We start from the raw sequence: 21,299 nt of genomic DNA, 5'->3' as shown, positions 1-21,299 counted from the left end.
GCTTAAGCAAAACCTTTAGTTTTTGAAGATGCAGTACTCCCACGCCACCGATAAAGGAGAGCCCAGTGAAGTGAAGGTGCCATACTGCCATTGAAGGCATTTAAGTATAGTGTATCGGATACCATCCCATGCGGTAAGGCCAGTGACCACCACAAGGCCGATTGAGGCCTTGATTCTAAGGTCCCTCTGTAGCTACGGATGTCGATGGATATTACGAGTTAGATTTATTGTTATTCATATCTTATATATTAATTATTAAATAAAAAATTTAAAAATTATTCCTTGAATTTTGTGTATCTAATAGTTATCTATTATTTATTAATCAATAATATATATATATATATATATATATATATATTAAATGATAGAATAGTAAATATTATTAATGTATGTGTTTTATGTTAATATTAAGATATGTATATACCATATTCTATTAAAAAAAATCTAAATATTCTATAAATATATTTATATGATATAAATATATATTTAGAATTGAGTTCGAACAGATTTCAAGTTAGGTTTAACAATAACTATACCTGGTCAAGCCAGTACATTTATAAATAGCTCATTATTTATTAATTACAAGAGATTACTTATTCATTCATACCAGGTCAAGCCAGTATATTCAAATTCAATTGTCATCTGCATATGCCCATCTTCAACTAGATGGTCGTGGCAACATGCAGATTGTGGGTTTATTCGACCTGTCTCAGATAGTCGGTGCATTTTGCTTATTATTATGTACTTGGACCTTGGCGAAGCATGCGTACCGTATGCTTGGCTTGTTGACTTTTGATTAATCAATAAAAACCCCATTTATTCGATGTTAATTTATGCACCGACAATGTTTGAACAAGTAATATTACAAGTCAGGACTCACACTGTCTATCTCTTGTTTTCAAAATAAAATAAAGATTATTTTAAAATTATTTCAAATTAAAATTATTTTATATCTTGATTTTTATTTCTCAAACTAAATACAATTTTTTTTTATCTATCGTGTTTATTATAAAACACCGATGAAACGCAACTTAAAATATTATTATTATTCTAAAAAAATGAAAATATAAACTATTACCCTAGCTATTTAAAACCAGGGTGTTTTTTTCGTGTTTTAGATTTCCATCACTTTTATTTGGTATAGAATTAAGGCACGATAAAAACTAGTGCTTATTATATGCTTTACAGATTTGGTTTCTAATTAAAAATATATTCAAATATTTTTTTTTTGATTTTTAATACTAGCATATTAAAATTATTAGAAAACAAAAAATAAAATATTAATTTAATATTTTTTAAAGATAAATAAAGTGAAAATGTGATACCAACATGCACTATTAGTGTACATGAAGAGCCTGGTCAACAGCACAAAATGTCCCGAAAACCCTGTTGGGCTTTCATGGGCCTGACCCCTAGACGAACTTATATCACATCACGCAGTCAAAAACAGAGCAATGAATAAATAAGGAAATAGCAAATAATAAATGGAAACAAATAAATAAAGAATTAACAACAACAACAACAACAATAAACAGCTTCGAGAATACTGGGAAAGAAAGAAAACGAGAGCCCACTGTTGTTGGATTCAAGACAGCATAATCGCTTTTACACGGCGCTAGGGTTTTGTCAGGTTTCCATCCCTTTCTCTCCGTACGCATTTTATTTCTGTCCAAGCCATTTCTCTCTCTCGCTTTTTCCCCTCACAATGTTTCCCTGCAAATCTACAGCACTCGAGCTCAAATCGTGCTTATTCTGTATGTATTTGACAGTGCTATGCAGATGCTATTTCCTTTTCCTGTAATGTTATGATTAATCTGTAACCTGCGTTTTTTTACCTGAATCCAAAATGTTTGAGAATTTATTGACTTTGATTGAATCCAGTCTTTTTTTTCAATTGCTGAGTGATTAAGCACTATTGTCTGATATTATTTTTGCTTCACCTTATTTTATTAGTCAATTTATTTATCTCCTATTTGAAAGCCAGATTTAATAGAGGATTTAATCACTGTTATTTATGTTTTTTTCAGCGTCCAGTGCCGTCATTTTTCAGTTGTTAAGTGGTTAAGTGCTACTGTTGGATAGTAATGCTTTAATTTCTTTGTTTCTTTGTTTAACAGGTGTTCTTCAGTAAGGCAGAAGTACATGTTTTTTATGATTGTTTTTTGAGCCTGGGAGGTATATAGTATATAGTCTTTGAAGAATTGGTGGTATTGGGTTTGTGTGGACTGACAGCTATGGCATGGTTTAGAGCGGGTTCTGGTGTAGCAAGGCTTGCTATCAGGAGGACTTTATCTCAGGGTGGATCATATGCAACGAGATCACGGGTTATACCCCCTCAGAATAGATACTTTCATTCAACAGTCTTTAAGTCAAAGGCGCAAGCTGCCCCTGTCCCCCGTCCTGTGCCCCTCTCTAAGCTAACTGATAACTTCTTAGATGGGACCAGTAGTGTTTATTTAGAGGAGCTTCAGCGAGCCTGGGAAACTGATCCAAACAGCGTGGATGAATCGTGGGACAATTTCTTTAAGAACTTTGTGGGTCAGGCTGCTACTTCTCCTGGAATTTCAGGCCAAACTATTCAGGAGAGTATGCGTTTGTTGTTGCTCGTCAGGGCTTACCAGGTTAATGGTCACATGAAAGCCAAGCTGGATCCATTGGGGCTGGAAGAAAGAGAAATCCCAGATGATTTAGACCCTGCTCTATATGGTTTCACAGAAGCTGATCTTGATAGAGAATTCTTTTTGGGAGTGTGGAGGATGGCTGGATTTTTGTCTGAAAACCGTCCAGTGCAGACTCTTAGAGCCATATTGACCAGGCTTGAGCAGGCTTATTGTGGGAGCATCGGGTATGAGTACATGCACATTGCAGATCGTGAAAAATGCAACTGGTTGAGAGACAAGATTGAAACCCCAACATCTATGCAGTACAACCGTCAGCGGCGTGAAGTTATTCTTGATAGGTTAATATGGAGTACGCAGTTTGAAAACTTCTTGGCCACTAAGTGGACGACAGCTAAGAGGTTTGGACTCGAAGGTGGGGAGACTTTGATTCCTGGAATGAAGGAGATGTTTGACAGGTCAGCTGATCTTGGGGTTGAGAGCATAGTTATTGGAATGCCTCACAGAGGAAGATTGAATGTACTGGGTAATGTGGTTCGGAAACCACTCCGTCAAATATTTAGCGAGTTTAGTGGTGGCACAAAACCTGTAGATGAAGTTGGGCTCTACACTGGAACTGGTGATGTCAAGTATCACTTGGGAACTTCTTATGACCGTCCAACAAGAGGTGGAAAGAGAATCCATCTATCTTTGGTTGCAAATCCTAGTCATCTAGAAGCTGTGGATCCTGTTGTTGTTGGAAAAACTAGAGCCAAGCAATATTACTCCAATGATTCTGACAGGACTAAGAACATGGGAATATTGATTCACGGCGATGGTAGCTTCGCTGGACAAGGTGTAGTGTATGAAACTCTACATCTTAGTGCACTGCCAAACTATACAACTGGTGGGACCATACATATTGTGGTGAACAACCAAGTCGCTTTCACAACTGATCCTAGAGCAGGAAGATCTTCACAGTATTGCACTGATGTTGCCAAGGCATTGAATGCACCTATTTTCCATGTAAATGGAGATGATATGGAGGCAGTTGTTCATGTGTGCGAACTTGCAGCTGAGTGGCGCCAGACTTTCCATTCAGATGTTGTGGTTGATTTAGTGTGCTATCGTCGTTTTGGGCACAATGAGATCGATGAACCATCTTTTACCCAACCCAAAATGTATCAGGTTAGCATATATTACTTTGCATTATGTTTTTCGTTGTTGTTGTGGCAATATAATCCTATTTTCTGTTGGTACTACCCATTCAACTTCTCTCTTGAGATGTGTCAATCAGACTTGTGACATTTCTGATTGGGGATCTACCAGGTTATTCGGAATCATCCATCAGCGCTGGAGATCTATAAAAAGAAACTCTTAGAATCTGGGCAGGTGACCGAAGAAGATATTAGCAGGATACAGGAGAAGGTCCTTTCAATCCTCAATGAAGAATTCTTGGCAAGCAAAGATTATGTTCCTAAAAGAAGAGATTGGCTTTCATCTCATTGGACCGGGTTTAAGTCACCTGAACAGCTTTCACGTGTCAGAAACACTGGGTATGCTGGCAACTTACTAGTTCTAGATTTTGTTTGGCTGCCTTGTTTTTCGCATTTTTATATTGAAATCTTTATGCTGTTATGCAGAGTGAAACCTGAGATCTTGAAGAATGTAGGCAAAGCAATTACCACCTTTCCAGAAAATTTTAAGCCTCACAGAGCTGTAAAGAAGGTCTATGAGCAACGTCTACAAATGATTGAAACAGGGGAGGGAATTGATTGGGCTGTTGGAGAGGCTCTTGCTTTTGCCACACTTCTAGTAGAAGGCAACCATGTTCGATTGAGTGGTCAGGATGTTGAAAGAGGTACTTTCAGTCACCGTCATTCAGTGGTTCATGATCAGGAAACTGGGGAGAAGTACTGCCCCCTGGATCATGTTGTCATGAACCAAGATGAAGAGATGTTTACGGTCAGCAACAGGTAATATACCAGATATTTACGTCTTCTTTTCTTGTGTTGAACTTTTCTGGGCAGAAAATGCCTCAAGAATCCCTTAAATTAAATAGATATATTTTGTTGCCAAAGACTTGCTTGTGGTAACTTAAGAGTCTGCACTATGTGATTACTGAGACAGTATTTCTCTCGCTGAGTTGGTGCTGTATCCTGGACTTTCATTTAACTAATAGCAGTTCTGTCTTGTGCACAGCTCTCTTTCAGAGTTCGGTGTTCTTGGATTTGAATTGGGTTACTCAATGGAAAGTCCAAATTCTTTGGTAATCTGGGAAGCTCAATTTGGTGACTTTGCTAATGGGGCTCAAGTGATATTCGACCAGTTCCTGAGCAGTGGTGAATCAAAATGGCTGCGACAAACTGGTCTTGTTTTGCTTCTTCCTCATGGATATGATGGCCAGGGCCCTGAACATTCTAGTGCACGGTTGGAACGATTCCTTCAGGTATTTGCAACAAAGACTTTTATCCCCTTTTCTTTCCCTTGCAGTCGACTATATGGCTCCCTAATCCAGGAAGTTTATTACATATTATTCACAACAAATAACAAATAGCACAAGTTTTAATTACCAAACTAGTTATATGACCCGTGCGATTCCGCGGGTTAATTTTTTTGTATAAAAAATATTAAAAAACGCTAAGATCTAAATGTGTGAGATTTTTTTGCAAAACTATACCCAAAAGTCTTGGGTTCGGCTGCAACACCTGATCTAAGAGTGATATTTATAATATTAATAATAACATTAAACTTGCATGACCCAAGTTTAAATGGATCTAGCTGTAATACCAGACCCAATAGTCTTGGATGTGGGTCTGGCTACAAGGTCATGTCATAAAAGTGTGATAATTAAATAGATTAATTAAAAAAAAAAAACAAAGAAAAAAAACCAATAGGAAGAAAACAACTAATGAAGAAAAAAAATCTGAATTAATTAGGTTAAACCGTCAAATCTGAGATTCGTGTCATGAAAGTCTGATAACTAAATAGAAAAAAATTTAATATCAACAAACTAAATAAAGAAGGCATCAGCCTTTTCACTGTGGATTGCACTGTGCAGTCCACCGTCCACCGTGAAAGGCATAAAAAGAAAAAAAAGCAAAAATAAATAAAAATAAAGGCATCAGCCTTTTCACCGTGTACTGCATACAATATAAAAAGATGAAATCGGAAGAACAAAAATAATGAGGAAAGAGAAACAATCTGAATCAACTAGGTTAACTCACCAAATTAGGTTAACCCGTTACACCTAGGATTCGTGTCATGAAAGTGTGATAGCTAAATATAAAAAGATTTAAATAAAAACAGGAAAAAAACAATTTTTTTTTTAAAAAAAACAGCTCATCGTTTCTGCACAGTAAAACACTGAGCACTTTTAGTATATGTTATAATTATAATTATAATATAATAATAATAATTTATTATTATTATATATAAGTAAAAAAAAAAGATTAATTAAAAAGGACAAAGCAAAGAGAAAAAAAACCTACAGGAAGAAAAAAACTAAGGACGAAAAAGAAAAAAAATCTGAATCAACTGGGTTAACTCGTCAAATTTGGAATTCATGTCATAAAAGTCTGATAATTAAACAGAAAAAATTTAATATTAAAAAACTAAATTAAAAAAACAATTAAAAAAGATAAAAAGATAAAAAGACAAAAAAACTAAAGACATCAGCTTTTTCACTGTGGACTGCACTGTGCAGTCCCTAATAAAAGGCTTAAAAAGGAAAAGAAAAAAAAACAAAGGCATATGCCACAGGTTTTTTTTTTCCTTGCATAAAAACCATAAAAAAAATGCTAAGATCTAAGAATGTTAAGTCTTTCAGCAAAGATATACCAAGAGTCTTTGGTCTAGCTGCAACGCTTGACTCAAGAGTAATATTTATAATATTAATAATAATATTAAACTTACATGACTCAAGTTTAATTGAATCTAGTTGCAACAGCGGATCCAAGAGCCTTGGATGAGAGTCTGGCTGCAAGGTCATGTTATAAAAGTGTGATAATTAAATAAATTAATTAAAAAGAAAAAAAACAAAGAAAAAAAACCAACAGGAAGAAAAAACTAATGAAGAAAAAGAAGAAAAATCTGAAATAACTGTGTTAATCCTTCAAATCAGGTTAACTCGTCAAACCTGAGATTCACGTCATGAAAGTTTGATAACTAAATAGAAAAAAAAAATTTACGGGTTAACCCAGAATTAACTGGGTTAACCTGTTAAGCCTGGAAGACGTGTCATGAAAGTCTGATAATTAAATAGAAAGAAATTAATATTAACAAACTAAACTAAACAAAAAAATTAATTAAAAAGAGAAAAAAAATTTCGGGTTAACTCGTCAAATCAGGTTAACCCGTCAAACTCAGGATCCGTATCATGAAAGTCTGATAACTAAATAAAATAAAATTTAACATTAACAAACTAAATTAAATAAAAAAAATTTATTAAAAAAAAAAACACAAAGAAAAAAGAAAAAAAAAGAGCCATAAAGGCATAAAAAAAGGAAAAAGAACAAAAAAACAAAAACAAAAAAAAATTAGCAGTTTATAATTATAATATAATATAATAATAATAATAATTATATTATTATTATTATATTATTATTATAATATATAAGTGAATGAAAATAAAAGGCATGGGAAGCTACAGGGCTTTCCTCACTCACGTCTTCTAAAGTATTACTTAATAGCATAACAAATAACAAAAGGTTTCTTACAGATTATTCACAACATCGAAGGAATTTCATATTTCAAAATATTTTTCCCTAAATTATTATAATCTTTTGTTATACAATCTCAAATGTGTGTCTTCTTCATTTGTCCTGGTTTATACGAACTTAGTCCTTACCAATGTCTATTTGAATCTTATTGTAGATGAGCGATGACAATCCTTATGTTATACCTGAGATGGAACCAACTCTTCGTAAGCAAATCCAAGAATGCAATTGGCAGGTTGTAAATGTTACAACCCCTGCCAATTACTTCCATGTTTTGCGCCGTCAGGTGAGGGCAACTATTATAAATCCCTTTCCACCATCCTGACAGCTGTCTGCAATTTCTCATGTGCTATTGTTTCATTTCACAGATACACAGAGATTTCCGTAAGCCCCTCGTCGTGATAGCTCCCAAAAACCTACTTCGCCACAAGGAGTGCAAATCAAATCTCTCAGAGTTTGATGATGTACAAGGCCATCCTGGTTTTGACAAACAGGGGACCAGATTTAAACGTCTCATAAAGGATCGGAATGACCACTCAGACCTTGAGGAGGGTATCAGGCGTCTGGTTCTTTGCTCTGGAAAGGTGTGATACGCGGCTTCTGGTTGTTGCTTGTTCTGAATTCTGTTTTTTATGCAGACCTAGAGGATGTTAGTTATGGCATTTGAAATCCTTGCTTGCAGATTTATTACGAGCTTGATGAAGTGCGTGGAAAGGTTGAGGCAAAGGACATTGCAATTTGTAGGGTGGAACAGCTATGCCCGTTCCCATATGATCTCATTCAGCGTGAGCTTAAGCGATATCCAAGTAAGTCTTTTTACCTTCATGGTTTAATGGGTTGTCTAGTCTCCTAGAGACACAAATGTATGAGATGTAGTTACTGCACAATAGATTCAAACATCTTATCAGTTTCTTATAAATTTCGAACATTAATTCTTTGGGGAGATTGTAGTTGGGCGTGGTTTCATATTCGGGGTGACTAAACTTGAGTTTCTTTTTTCTCTTTTACTGAGCTACCTATCTTTTGACATCACGAGCAACTATATCCTGACTCTTTTTTGTCTGCGTTTCTTTTAGATGCGGAGATTGTTTGGTGCCAGGAAGAGCCAATGAACATGGGCGCGTACAATTACATTGCTCCACGACTTTCCACTGCCATGAAAGCACTTGATAGAGGAACGGTGGACGACATCAAGTATGTCGGACGTGGGCCATCTGCTGCATCAGCCACTGGTTTCTACCAGGTGCATGTGAAGGAACAGACTGAACTTGTGCAAATGGCCATGCAGCCTGAACCAATAAAGTTTCCTAACTGAAGCTCTTGCGAACTGTTGAGCATAAAGTCTAAGAACAACAATCAAACATTTATACATTAAAAATATGTTGTGAAGTTTTGATACCGTTTATATGATGCTTGTTCATCTTTTTTTTCCCCTTCAAAACTTCTAGTCAAGGGACCTTGGGTTTCTTTACACCCAAGCTGAGCTGCATTTCGAGATACTGTCTTCAATAACGCGGAAGGAAATCTTCGTCTTTATTGCCGCACGATTCACAGTAACATGGGTGTTCTGCTTTTTTTTTGGGTATTCACGTGTTCTAATCATGAAATGCATTGGAGAGACACGTTAGTCGAATATCGATTCCTTAATCGGTACATGTGTTTGTTCCGGTGCAGAGGCGTCCGAACTCGTTTTAACCTCTCTTTGCATCATCAATTATGATCATTTTACCATTTGTTATTGGACTCATAGTTACCTGGTTGCTAATGACTCTCGAATTAACAAGAGCTAAAACCCATGGAAAAACACTGATAATCCAGATTCAATGATAGTGTATTAACAGTTTTGCCTTTTTTATACAAAAATTATTCAACTGGACGAGGACAGTGAAGTTTTTTTTTTTTTTTTATAAGGCTCATTGTTTGTTATTAAATTAATAGAGGATGATTTACTCAATTACCTTTCAAAACAAAAAATAGCCTTTTTGTATTTTCATACTGTTTTTTTATATTATTATTATTATTATTATTATTATTATTATTATTATTATTATTATCAAGTTGGTTTAGATGTAATTTAGTATTTAAATAAAAATAAATTATAATTAAAAAAAAAAGTGGTTGACACGGTGCATGCGTCAACATGTAGAAGTGCACATGCTTTTTAGACCGCACTTGTAGTGCTTCCTGGCTGTCAAAAACTTCTTTCCACTGTGTCATTGGAAACGTCTGGTTGTTCTTTTATCTATTGGGACAATGCATGATAACATTGGCGTGACAAAGAGACATCAACCACATCTTTTTTTTCTCTTCTTTCCCTCAAAATTTATGTTGTATATATAAAATTTCAAACTTGCTCTTTTATTTATTGAGATTTCCACCTTGATTTTTATTCTTTTTATTTTTAATTTTTGTTCTTGAAATTTTGATTTGTTTTTAATTTTATCTATCAATCCCAATATGTTATTTTTTTTAATTTGATTATCATTCTTTTGATTGTTTTTTTAAATCCTTTTGTTAAATTAATTTTTCTTTTTAATTTCACCTTTCAATAAAAAAAAATTATAGTTATCCTATAATTTATTTTTTGTTTTATTTTTTGATCATCATTCTTTTAAATATTTTTTTATTAAATATTTTTTTATCTCACCCTTCAATAAAAAAAATTAATTATAATCTAATTTGTTTTTTATTTTCATGTTGATTCTGATTTTTTTAATTATTATTTTTATTTTGGATCATCCTTCAAACAAAAAATTTTAGTTATACTCTTTTAATCTTTTTTAACATTATTTTTTATAAAAAAATAATAATCCAACAAGGCGGAGTAGGGTACACCGCGGGTCGACGTCTTTCCAACTTGAGAATTCAGAATTAATGGTCAGGGTCAGGATTTAGACGGGACGGGCAGGCAGGATCCTCTTATGTAAATGAAAATTTGCCCAGGCAAGGATTTGACTTCTTGGTATCTTCAAGTCCCACGTGTCAGGTGTAGGTGACATTGACACATGGCGTTAAACGATCACCCACTAGTGATATCTCCTCTCCAGCATAATATAGTTTCGTAGCTTTAGTTTTCCTGTCTGCTATATATATATATATATATATATATATATATATATATATCCTCGTTGGCCTCTCTTCAACCAGCAATCCATTTGGTACGTCTCTGTAATACAAAATGGCAATGGCTCTTTCTCTTGAGACGTCATATGGATCGAATGTATATACTATATAACATGAAATCGTTTGTGTGAATCTTTCTCCATATTTATAATATATTTTAAAGTTATGCACGTGTTTGGATATTTGTTATAACTTGAATTCTGTATTAATTGATATGGGCTGACTGTTTTACCATGTATATTTATATTAAATCTGTTTGTTTCCTGGGAAAAAAATTACACTTGGGCTTCAGATATTGTTTTAGGCTTTTAATGGTACCATAGAGGTTTTTTCAATTTATCACCAAGGCAAACTGTTAACCTCATTTTCTATTTTGTTGTCTGTTTTTTATTGTCCACTTTAAACGAGATTTTTGATGCGTTGTTTTCCCTCTTGAAGCTCATTTTTCTTTTCTTTTTTTATTAACATAGTAGCTTTTCTAGCATTTTCAATCTGTTGAAGCATGAAGGTTTAGGGAATCTGTATTGTTAAGCGTTTTGAGTTACGGCGATTGAGATTTTGTCTTACAAGTATTCCTGATTTGTTTATACAGGACTCTATTAAGAAACAAAATGCTGATGCTAATGGCAGAGGCTTGAGCTTGGGCGGTGCAATCTTCGTTCAGCTGTCACTCTCCGATACTTTTGAATCCATCAGTATGGGGTGGTTTAGAGCAGGTTGTCGTGTGGCAAGGGTTCCCATCAGGAAACTCTGTCCCAGGGTGGATCATATTTGACAGGAAGGCAGGCCATGCCCTCGAGGAATCCGACTTTTCACAGTACAATCTTTAGAGCGACTGCAAACACTGCACCCGTCCCTCCTCCTGTGCCTCTCTCCAGACTAACATGTAGTTTTTTAGAAGAAGGCACGAGTAGTGTGTACATAGAAGAGCTTCAAAAGGCCCGGGAAGCTGACCTGGATAGCGTGGACGAGTCATGGGACAATTTCTTTAGGAATTTTGTAGGACAGACAGCAACATCAACTGGAGTTACAGGCCAAACAATACAAGAGAGTATGCGTTTGCTGTTGCTGATTAAAGCTTACCAGGTTAATGGCCACATGAAAGCCAAGAGTTAGATCCATTGGGTTTGGAAGAAAGGGAAATCCCTGGTAATTTGGACCCTGCTTTTCACGGGTTCACTGAAACTGATCTTGACAGGGATTCTTTATAGGAATGTGGAACATGCCTTGTTTTTTAGCTGACAATCGTCCAGTAATGACCCTGCGGTCCATATTAACTAGACTCGAGCAGTCCTACTGTGGGAGCATGGGTTATGATTATATGCGCATTAATGATAAAGAAAAATGCAACTGGTTAAGGGAAAAGATTGAAACATCAACACCAATGACATACAATAGGGAGCGGCGTGAGGTTTCCTTGATAGGCTGACGTGGAGTACACAATTTTAGAATTTCCTGGCCACTAAAATGAAAGCAGCTAAAAGATTTGGGCTCGAAGGTGGGGAGGCTTTAATCCCTGGGATGAAGAAGATGTTCGATAGGGCCTCAGATCTTGGAGTTGAGAATATAGTTATTGGAATGCCTCATATAGGAAGGTTGGATGTCTTAGGCAATGTTTTCAGGAAACCACTTGCCCAGATATTCATTGAGTTTGACTAGAATGCAAAGCCTGTCGATGAGATTGGGCTTTACACAGGTACTGGTGACGTTAAATATCATTTGGGAACTTCTTATGATAGACCAGCTAGAGGTGGGAGTAGAATTCATTTATCTTTGCTCGCAAATCCAAGCCACGTGGAAGCTGTTGATCCCGTTGTCCTTGGAAAAACCAGAGCAAAGCAGTATTACACTAATGATGTTGACAGGACTAAGAATATGGCTGTCGTGATCCATGGGGACGGCAGCTTTGCTGGGCAAGGTGTAGTATATGAAACTCTACATCTTAGCGCACTTCCTAACTACACTACCGGTGGGACTGTACACGTAGTCGTGAATAATCAAGTAGCCTTCACTACGGATACAAAGTCTGGTAGATCTTCACAGTATTGCACTGATGCTGCCAAGGCCTTCAATGCACCCATTTTTCACGTAAATGGAGACGATATGGAGGCGGTTGTTATGGTCTGTGAGCTTGCAGCAGAGTGGCGCCAGACGTTCCATTCAGATGTGCTAATTGATATAGAATGTTATCGTCGATTTGGGCACAATGAGATTGATGAGCCACTTTTCACACAGCCTAAAATGTACCATATTTATGTTCCTTTTGTCTAGAGCAAATTATTTTTGTTGATTTGAGAAACAATCTAAGATTATTTACAATGGCTCTTATATTTCTCCCCGTCACAGGTTTTCTCCCATTTATTCTCATTGCTGGATATTTCAGGACTATGTTACTGAGTTGGAGTTTGTGGTAACAGGTCATTCAGAAACATCCCTCGTCTCTTAATATATACCAAAACAAACTTTTATAATCCGGAGATGTCACTCAAGAAGATATTGATAACACACACAAAAAGGTGAATTTAGTACTCAACGAAGAATTCTTGAACAGAGAAGATTATGTTCCTCACCGAAGAGACTGGCTATCATCTCATTGGTCTGGTTTCAAGTCGCCTGAACAGCTTTCACGTATCCAAAACACAGGGTATGTTATTAATTTGTTTGCCAGTTTTCTCTAGCCGGGATCAACAGCTCTTTATTGAAACTTCTTGCTGTTACAGGGTCAAACCAGAGTTGTTGAAGGGAGTGGGCAAAGCAATCACAGTCCTTCCAGATAATTTCAAGCCTCACAACCAAGTAAAAAAGGTTTATGATGATCGTGCACGGATGATTGAGACAGGGGAAGGCATTGACTGGGCACTTGCAGAAGCACTTGCTTTTGGAACATTGCTAGTAGAAGGTAGCCATATTAGACTCAGTGGTCAGGATGTTGAAAGAGGTACATTCAGTCATCGGCATGCTACGGTTCATGATCAGGAGACGGGGAGGGAGTATTGCCCTCTGGACCATATTATGAAGGGACAAAACGAGGAGATGTTTACGCTGAGCAACAGGTAACATTTGAAACTTTTGTGCGTTTAGTTTTTCTGCAAGCTCTTGAATGCGTTCCAAGTCCTCATCTTTGGTGAATCTTCGAATTTGAGCTTATTGTGTTTATTACTCCAATTCCAAATGAGGTCAAATTTTTTATTTATTTTATATAAATCCAGGATTGTTACGAATCGTTTCCCAACTGCTCCTAAACTTTTATTGTGAAATCAATCTAATGGATCGGATTGTTTATTTTTGAGATGAGATATAGTGAAATGCCACTACATGTCTATTCTGGATAGAGTATAACAATCCCGCTTATATTAGTGCCTTTCATTTTTCAGTAAAAGCATGTTGTTGTAGCAACTTCATCCCTCCCTTCTTGTAGACTGCAGCTCTTGACATTTATCATCTAATTGTGTATAGTTGTGATATATGAAGTTCAAACATGAGCAATGTGTTCCTGTGAGCAGCTCTCTTTCAGAGTATGGTGTTCTTGGATTTGAATTGAATTCGGTGACTTTTCTAATGGTGCTCAAGTGATTTTTGATCAGTTCTTGAGTGCTGATGAGGCAAAGTGGCTGCGTCAAAATGGACTTGTTCTTTTACTTCCTCATGGTGATGATGGCCAGGGGTCCTGAACATTCAAGTGCTCGATTGGAGCGTTTCCTTGAGGTACAAACTCAGCAAAGGATATGTTTCGTATATTGCTTCAAGAATCTGTTCTAAACATTCAAATATCTCCTTTTTGAATCCTGTATGCTGACCTTGCATCTGCCTTATCTACAATCATTGTTTGCTTGGTCTGTTTGGATTCTCTTAAAGTCTGTTTAGGGAAATGTTGAAACAACTCACAATAAAACTGAATTAGCCCTTCATAAGATAAGTTTCTACAAAAGTTATTTATTCATTCCGAGTAAGCTTGCAGGTTTTTTCTTTGATATAATGCGATCTTTCTTAGTGCTACATGCTATAGTAAATCTAGGAAGATCCAGAAATGTAGCATGCTTTCAGTAATTGGAATCCCCAATAGATTCAAATGCGGGTGGGAATTCTAAGGAGTACAAGGCTGAAATCATCTTCATTAAACATGTCAAGATTTACCCTACAGGAATCACTGATTTCTGCGCTTGATGTTATTATTACCCCAAGCTCTTACTTTTAGAACTAAGATTTGACATGCTTTCTCGTATTAGAGCTGATGTGTTTTTTTTTTCTCTGTCTGCTTTTTGTGATTGTTTCAGACGCTGAGATTGTTTGTTGCCAGGAAGAGCCAATGAACACCGGTGCCTACAGTTACACTGCACCCCGTCTTTGCACAGCTATGAAAGCGATGGGCAGAGGATCCTGGGAGGATATCAAATACGTTGGCAGGGGTCCATGCACAGTCTCCTTGGGCTGCATACTTGATTAATTTTCCAGCTACTAGTCGTCTTCTCCACTATTGGGCCTGTAATTGGGCCTTTCGACTTTCTGGATTAACAAAACTAACTAATTAATTAGTCCATACTGTTTCAGAAACTTATATTCGGTCCCCGAACTCTTAAATCTCTTTATAATGTAGTTTTTTTTTTTTGTTCTTTTGGACCCCCCAGCGATAAAAGCCGAAGTTGATTACCTGGTACCTAACAAGAGGCCCATGAACAGACGGAGACGACAAGTCAGATACAAGCAACACAGGTGGTCAAATACCGATGGGCTGATCTGAAGGCCTTTTCTTACGTGCTGGTGCTGCGTTAGAAGTCACGTGAGACGACACCAACCCCTTCAGATCGCCTCATGTATATCACACACTAATGAAATGACATCTATCTAGGAAGATTTATTTATTTATTGAAATGAAAAGGCAGATGGCACTACCTTGTGAAAGGAAAATGATTCATGACTTCATTTTGGATATGGCAAACAACAAGTAAAGCTTTCCGTTTGTCACAGAGCTGTGTCCTCTTCGAAACTAAAAATGAACATTACTTGCCAATATCTGCATGCATGCACATGGCACAATAATGTTTCAAGCTGTCTGGAATACGTGTATGAAGTTTGCTTGGATTTGCAACAGTCCTGGATTTTATCAGCATATCAATCATATTGTAGACTTGGAGTGGCTGGTTGCTAGCTAGCTAGCTCATAAGGTAGACGTACAAGAAAGATGTATATATATTCGGGAAAGAACTATATCATTGGGGTGTTGATATGCCTTGGAGCTAGGAAATGCTACTGCTTTAACTATATTTGGAGTCTTATAGATATGATTACGTACGTAGGTCAATTAATTATTTATGAGTCTCAAATGAAATTGATCTCTATGTTTGTTGCTAGCTAGCTGATTGCACTTGCCGCGCGATCGAGGTCGACTTGAAATTATTGGGAATGCATCAGAGAAGTTTCTTTCTTTCTGTTTTTTTGGCAAGATGGATATATATCCATCGATCTTAGAAGGCAATAATTATAAAAGTGAATTCACCGATTTTCACACAGCAAGAACTTGAGCTCGTCGTTGGTTTATCAAGAACCCTAATGAATATTGTCACCAGGAACCAAGTCGTTTCTTTAGTTAATCGTAGTTCTTAGTAAGTGTTGAGCTAACAATAATGGCGACCTTGGTGAGATACAGATCAGCATCATTAACTATGGGCTCCCAGATGGTGATCGAACTCAGCGCGAATTAAAACCATTAATTTGTTTTCTGTCTTTAATTAGGAACAAAGTTTTTGGTCTGCTTGCATGTGGAGCGCATTTGCAGTTTTACAATATATATTGTGGGCATTGAATGAGTTGGAAGTTACTAAAGAGAAAAGTAAATTATCCCTCAAGAAAATCAGATAAAATTAAGATATTAATTACTTAATGGTGCATGAAATGGAGTTGACTACAGGTATGCATATATATATGGCCGGTTTTTAGCCAGTTATATGAAACTGTAATTCTGCATAGTGCTTTCAAAAAGTAGTGTCGAAAGTAATCAGAAGAAATGGAAACAAAATCTTCTTACACATGCATACAAGTGGAATTAAGCTAGGATTTTCTGGATTTAATTTTAAGCCAAAATTAAATTAAGCGAGATTCAGTATGATTTTCTCAACCATACAAGCTAGCTATATTTATATATGATCTGATTAAATAAAAGATAAATTCCTACTGGATTCAGCAAAAAAATCTGAATTAAATAACATGTAAAATGGTTAAATCACATGCATCATGACAAGACACGGAAATATGAGGGAGGTGCTGGTTCCTATTTAGAGGCAAATCACTTCGTGGCAGCACGAAATTATTTGAGTATGAGATGGATTGCAATTTGTTGCTGGAAATAAGTAAAATATGACCACCATGATAGAAAAGATATATATATAGTGAAAAGGTGAAGTACAAAATGGCTCTGTTGATCACTCTTTAGTCTAGAGCCACTAATCCCGATCGACCCCCACCATCCACATTTGAGGCCCTAAATGTTTCTCATCATATCCTGACCTCAACTCTCATTGCTACATCTTGCTAATTAAATTCCAAGTATATATAGATTAAACTATTCAATCATGGAATATTCGGTCACGACTCACCAAATTAATTGTCAAGTTCTGAGTGATATATATATATATATATATATATATATATATATATATATATATATATATATATATAATTGGGTATATAGCTAGACAAATCATTTCCTTTTATATATATATAAAAGGAATTGATTTGTCTAGCTATATATCCAATTAACGAGAATGAGAACCAGTATAGCAACACCAGTCTAGTCACAAATAATCACATCCACAGTATTATATATACGGTAATATAGTAAATTACACAAGAAAAGGTTAATAGGTTTGCTTTTGTATTTTAATCTCTACATAATTATTGTAGACTGTTCTACTTAAATAACTAGTTAATTAGTTAAACCTTTTAATATTATTCTCAACTCATAAACTTTTATATTGCTTAAATGTTAATTAATTAATTAATATTATTATTATTATTATTATTATTATTATTATTAATCCTCGAGCTAGCTAGCTAGCTGCACATGTTTTCTTCTTTTTACATTGTAGCTAGCTAAGCTATTGTTTTCCAGAAAGCTGCAAATATATATTTTGTTTGGCGAAAGCATTGTAACGGAAAATGGAAAGGTGACAAAAACTCAGCAACAGATCAAATCCCATCCCCTAACCTTGAACCCCCCAAAAAAAAATGCTTTAAGGCAAAGGTTACGTTTAAGTAAACCCCACCACTTTCCTAGGTATTGTTTTGCTTGTTGCGTTCAGCTCTCTTTTCTTCCTATCCTTAGTCAGCAACATTAATGGTAGTACTGTTTGATATATGTATTTTTTGTGTAATTAAAATGACTGCTGGTTTTCAGGTTGTAATGGAAACCAAATTAAGGTGGTCTTTCGTAATAAGATTAGTTAGTGGAGTCCCTAGACTTTAAACAAACTAAAGACGTGTGGATATTGCATTGATCAGTGAAAAACGCTATATAACCAAGCTATCCCATCCTCACTTAACTCATAAGCTCTTTGCGTTGTGTGGAGAAAGAGAGCGACATCTTGAGAGAGAGAGAGAGAGAGAGAAGAACAATCATCATGGCAACAGCGTCCTCGGATTCGCCTTATGATAAGGCAAAGCCATTTCTGGCTGTGGTACTTATGCAGTTTGGCTATGCAGGCATGTCCATAATTTCTAAGCATGCCCTAAATGAAGGGATGAGCCAGCATGTATTGGTAGTCTACCGGCATGCCGTTGCCACCATTGTCATAGCTCCATTTGCCTTTATTTTTGATAGGTATGGGGTTTCTGTGGGTCCTTTCTAATCATAAAGATACGCCAGTACTAAGCGATAGCTTAATTGATATTAAAAATTATCATTTTTTAACCAAAAAAATATATGATATAATTAATTAATAACTAACCATCTATATATTCACCAATATTTTATGCAGGAAAGTAAGGCCAAAGATGACTCTCTCCATCTTCTTCAAGATAATGTTGATGGGCTTGTTGGAGTGAGAATCTTGATTTAATTACCTCTTACAAGCTTGTTCCAGCATTTTTTCTCTCCTCCACCTTGTTAAACTGTAATAATTAATGTGCAGGCCAACGATTGACCAGAACTTGTACTACACTGGCATGAAATACACCACAGCAACTTTCGCTTCTGCCATGTGCAATGTTCTTCCGGCTTTTGCATTTTTGATGGCTTGGGCCTTGAGGTAGTGCATCAGCCACAACTTGCTTGTTAATCTGTAGGCATGACCCTCGCGCAAATTATATGCGCATGGATACATATGTGGCCCGTATATACTAACTATTTTATATCTAGCTATTTAATTATATATATATATATATAGTAAGGTTTTGTTTTTATGATTTCGTAGGCTTGAGAAGATTAACATAAGGAAAATGCATAGCCAGGCAAAGATAATTGGGACCATAGTGACAGTGGGAGGGGCTATGCTTATGACTCTTGTCAAGGGGACCCAGTTGGATTTGCCGTGGACAAAAGGGTATGATCAACATGCATCTACAGGTGGATTAACCAAGCAGGATCCTATTAAGGGTGCTCTTATGATCACCACAGGTTGTGCCTGTTGGGCTAGCTTCATAATTCTCCAGGTGATTTGACCTTTTGCAATTAATATATATCATATCAGATCAAAAACATTTACGTAATCATTAATAAAAAATCTTTGGGTAATTGCTTTTTTTTCAAAGAATCCCGTTTATTTTTTTATTTTAAAAGTTTTTTAAAAAAAATTAATTTTTTTTTATTTTTTTTCTATTTCAAATTATTTTATATATATATATATATATATATATATTCAGATGGTTTTAATGTGTTAATGTTAAAAATAATTTTTTAAAATAAATAAAAATGTTATTTTAAAATATTTTTAAAAAATAAATATTTTAAATTAAAATCAACTATTAATGCATTTCCACGTATCCCCATAGTCTTTGTTTCCATCCAAAACTAGCATGACATGAAGAATATATCGATGACAAGATTATCTAGCTACCAAGAAAAACTACCTCATAGTCTTAATTGATTCCGTCTTAGTACACCATAGCTAATTATTTTCGTGGGGCCATTCTTATCGGTAAGAATTATGTTTTATTTCATTTTATTTACAGGCAATAACATTAAAATCATACCCAGTTGAGCTCTCCCTTACGGCTTGGATATGTTTCATGGGAACTATAGAAGGTACTGTGTTAGCAGTTGTAATGGAAAGAGGAAATCCCTCAGCTTGGTCTATAGCCTTGGATTATAAACTATTGGCTGCTGTTTATAGCGTAAGTAATCCTTAATTCTAATTAACAACATCTTATTCTTTTTCCTTTTGAGTTATAATTTATTAAAAGTTTTAAAATTATTTTAATTTGTTTTTCCAGTTGACTTGAGAAAGAATGTTGATTTCATTTTCCTTTATTGGCTTTATGATATTAAAATACAGGGCGTATTCTGTTCTGGGCTTGCTTATTATGTCCAAGGATTGATTATGAAGCGTAGAGGACCTGTTTTTGTGACTGCCTTCAATCCTTTAAGCATGGTTATCGTTGCCATTTTAGGCTCTTTTTTCTTGAAAGAGATATTATACTTGGGAAGGTAAGGAAATTAAGTATTGCTTGGCTAACAGTACTCGGGTACTATATAATAGGTTGATTCAATGACCATCTAGGCAATAATTAAGGTTATTTTTCCCTAAGAGATCTCGAGTTCAAGCTTTTCCTTATAATTAAAAAAAATTACTCAGACCAATCTTAACTGGCCGCAATAGGGTTTTTTTTCCTATGAGATCTCGAGTCCAAGCCTTTTCCTTGTAATAATAAATAAAAAAAAATACTCAGAAACTTCCACCGATCAGTAGTGAGACATGGGGTCATACATTGTCAAACTTTTAACTTAGGCATGTTGGCAAAATTCTCTTACATAAAAATAAAAATAAAAATAAGAATAAAAATGGGAAGTAATAAATTGAAAACGTTATTCCAAGAATTTTTCGGCTGCGGACTAATTGAAGAGACCACTGTCTTTGTAGGGTTTTTGGAGCAGTTGTCATCGTTACGGGGCTATATCTAGTGTTGTGGGGCAAAAGCAAGGACGAACCTCCATCCAATTCAAGCAATGATAAGGTGGCAGCAAGTGCTGCACAAATGGCTACCAGAACGCAGGAGAGGACGGAGACCTTGAATCAAGATTTTGTTGCTCTAGATCTTACCAAAGTTAGACCTAACGATGAATCTGATTGAAGGAATTATGCAACTTCGAAACGATACCGTTTATTGCTCATAATCTGGGCTTCGTTGTAATTCTCAACCAAGCTTATATCAATGCGAAATTGCCATATTGATATTTCTACTAAGAATTATTTTTTTTTTGTATTTTTCCTTGCGGGGATGTCATGAATATCTAAAAATTCTACCACGTTATAACCACAATTACTTAAGATTTATTTTTCTGGTTAATTAGTATTAAGACAATGTCTAAGTTATGTGTTCGTTAATATTTTCTCCTTTCGATCACCACTCTTTAGTGCTCGCTTAATTAGTGGAGGTCGTTGCTCGTTGCCCCGACCTTCCTCCTTATAACGAGTGGGTTTGCTGCTGTATTAAGAGATTAAAAGAATGAAACGATTGGACAATCAAAAAATTTCTTTGTTGTTTTGTTCTTTATTTTAGCAGTGTAATAATTATTAGCAGATGAAGACTCGAAAAAAACAAGAAGAAGAGGTATAATTAGCAGCTGCGTGATCACATGAATAATAAGTGGCTGTTTCACATAACTTCTACTTTTATTTTTATTTTTAGGTGTTTTTTTTTTAATATTTTA

General features: G+C 35.6%; 2 protein-coding genes and 1 pseudogene across 2 annotated transcripts; all 3 read left to right on the top strand.

The window, feature by feature from the left end:
• Positions 1-1,491: 1,491 nt before the first annotated feature.
• On the top strand, positions 1,492-8,720 carry LOC133695621 (uncharacterized). The gene is made up of 9 exons (XM_062117532.1): positions 1,492-1,630; positions 2,118-3,785; positions 3,927-4,153; positions 4,241-4,573; positions 4,800-5,046; positions 7,473-7,601; positions 7,684-7,899; positions 7,998-8,121; positions 8,392-8,720. The coding sequence occupies exons 2-9, from the start codon at positions 2,235-2,237 to the stop codon at positions 8,628-8,630; spliced, it is 3,066 nt and encodes a 1,021-aa protein (XP_061973516.1). The 5' UTR covers positions 1,492-1,630; positions 2,118-2,234; the 3' UTR covers positions 8,631-8,720.
• Positions 8,721-11,135: 2,415 nt separating this feature from the next.
• Positions 11,136-14,882, top strand: LOC133696520 (uncharacterized; annotated as a pseudogene).
• Positions 14,883-18,051: 3,169 nt separating this feature from the next.
• On the top strand, positions 18,052-20,719 carry LOC133696515 (WAT1-related protein At2g39510-like). Its single transcript, XM_062118725.1, has 7 exons — positions 18,052-18,251; positions 18,409-18,471; positions 18,562-18,678; positions 18,844-19,081; positions 19,601-19,762; positions 19,924-20,075; positions 20,509-20,719. The coding sequence occupies exons 1-7, from the start codon at positions 18,052-18,054 to the stop codon at positions 20,717-20,719; spliced, it is 1,143 nt and encodes a 380-aa protein (XP_061974709.1).
• The last annotated feature ends 580 nt before the right edge of the window (positions 20,720-21,299 follow it).

The sequence above is a fragment of the Populus nigra genome, chromosome 6, assembly GCF_951802175.1.
Source record: "Populus nigra chromosome 6, ddPopNigr1.1, whole genome shotgun sequence".
NCBI lineage: Eukaryota > Viridiplantae > Streptophyta > Magnoliopsida > Malpighiales > Salicaceae > Populus > Populus nigra.
The sequence above is the reverse complement of the archived record's forward strand: the minus strand, read 5'-3'. Positions and strand labels throughout refer to the sequence as shown.

Coding starts and splice junctions, on each gene's coding strand:
- LOC133696515 (XM_062118725.1), top strand. CDS start 18,052: ATGGCAACAGCGTCCTCGGATTCGCCTTATGATAAGGCAAAGCCATTT. Junction 19,082..19,600: donor CTAGCTTCATAATTCTCCAG/GTGATTTGACCT, acceptor TTTTATTTACAG/GCAATAACATTAAAATCATA. Junction 20,076..20,508: donor GAGATATTATACTTGGGAAG/GTAAGGAAATTA, acceptor CTGTCTTTGTAG/GGTTTTTGGAGCAGTTGTCA.
- LOC133695621 (XM_062117532.1), top strand. CDS start 2,235: ATGGCATGGTTTAGAGCGGGTTCTGGTGTAGCAAGGCTTGCTATCAGG. Junction 4,574..4,799: donor ATGTTTACGGTCAGCAACAG/GTAATATACCAG, acceptor TCTTGTGCACAG/CTCTCTTTCAGAGTTCGGTG. Junction 7,602..7,683: donor TCCATGTTTTGCGCCGTCAG/GTGAGGGCAACT, acceptor TTCATTTCACAG/ATACACAGAGATTTCCGTAA.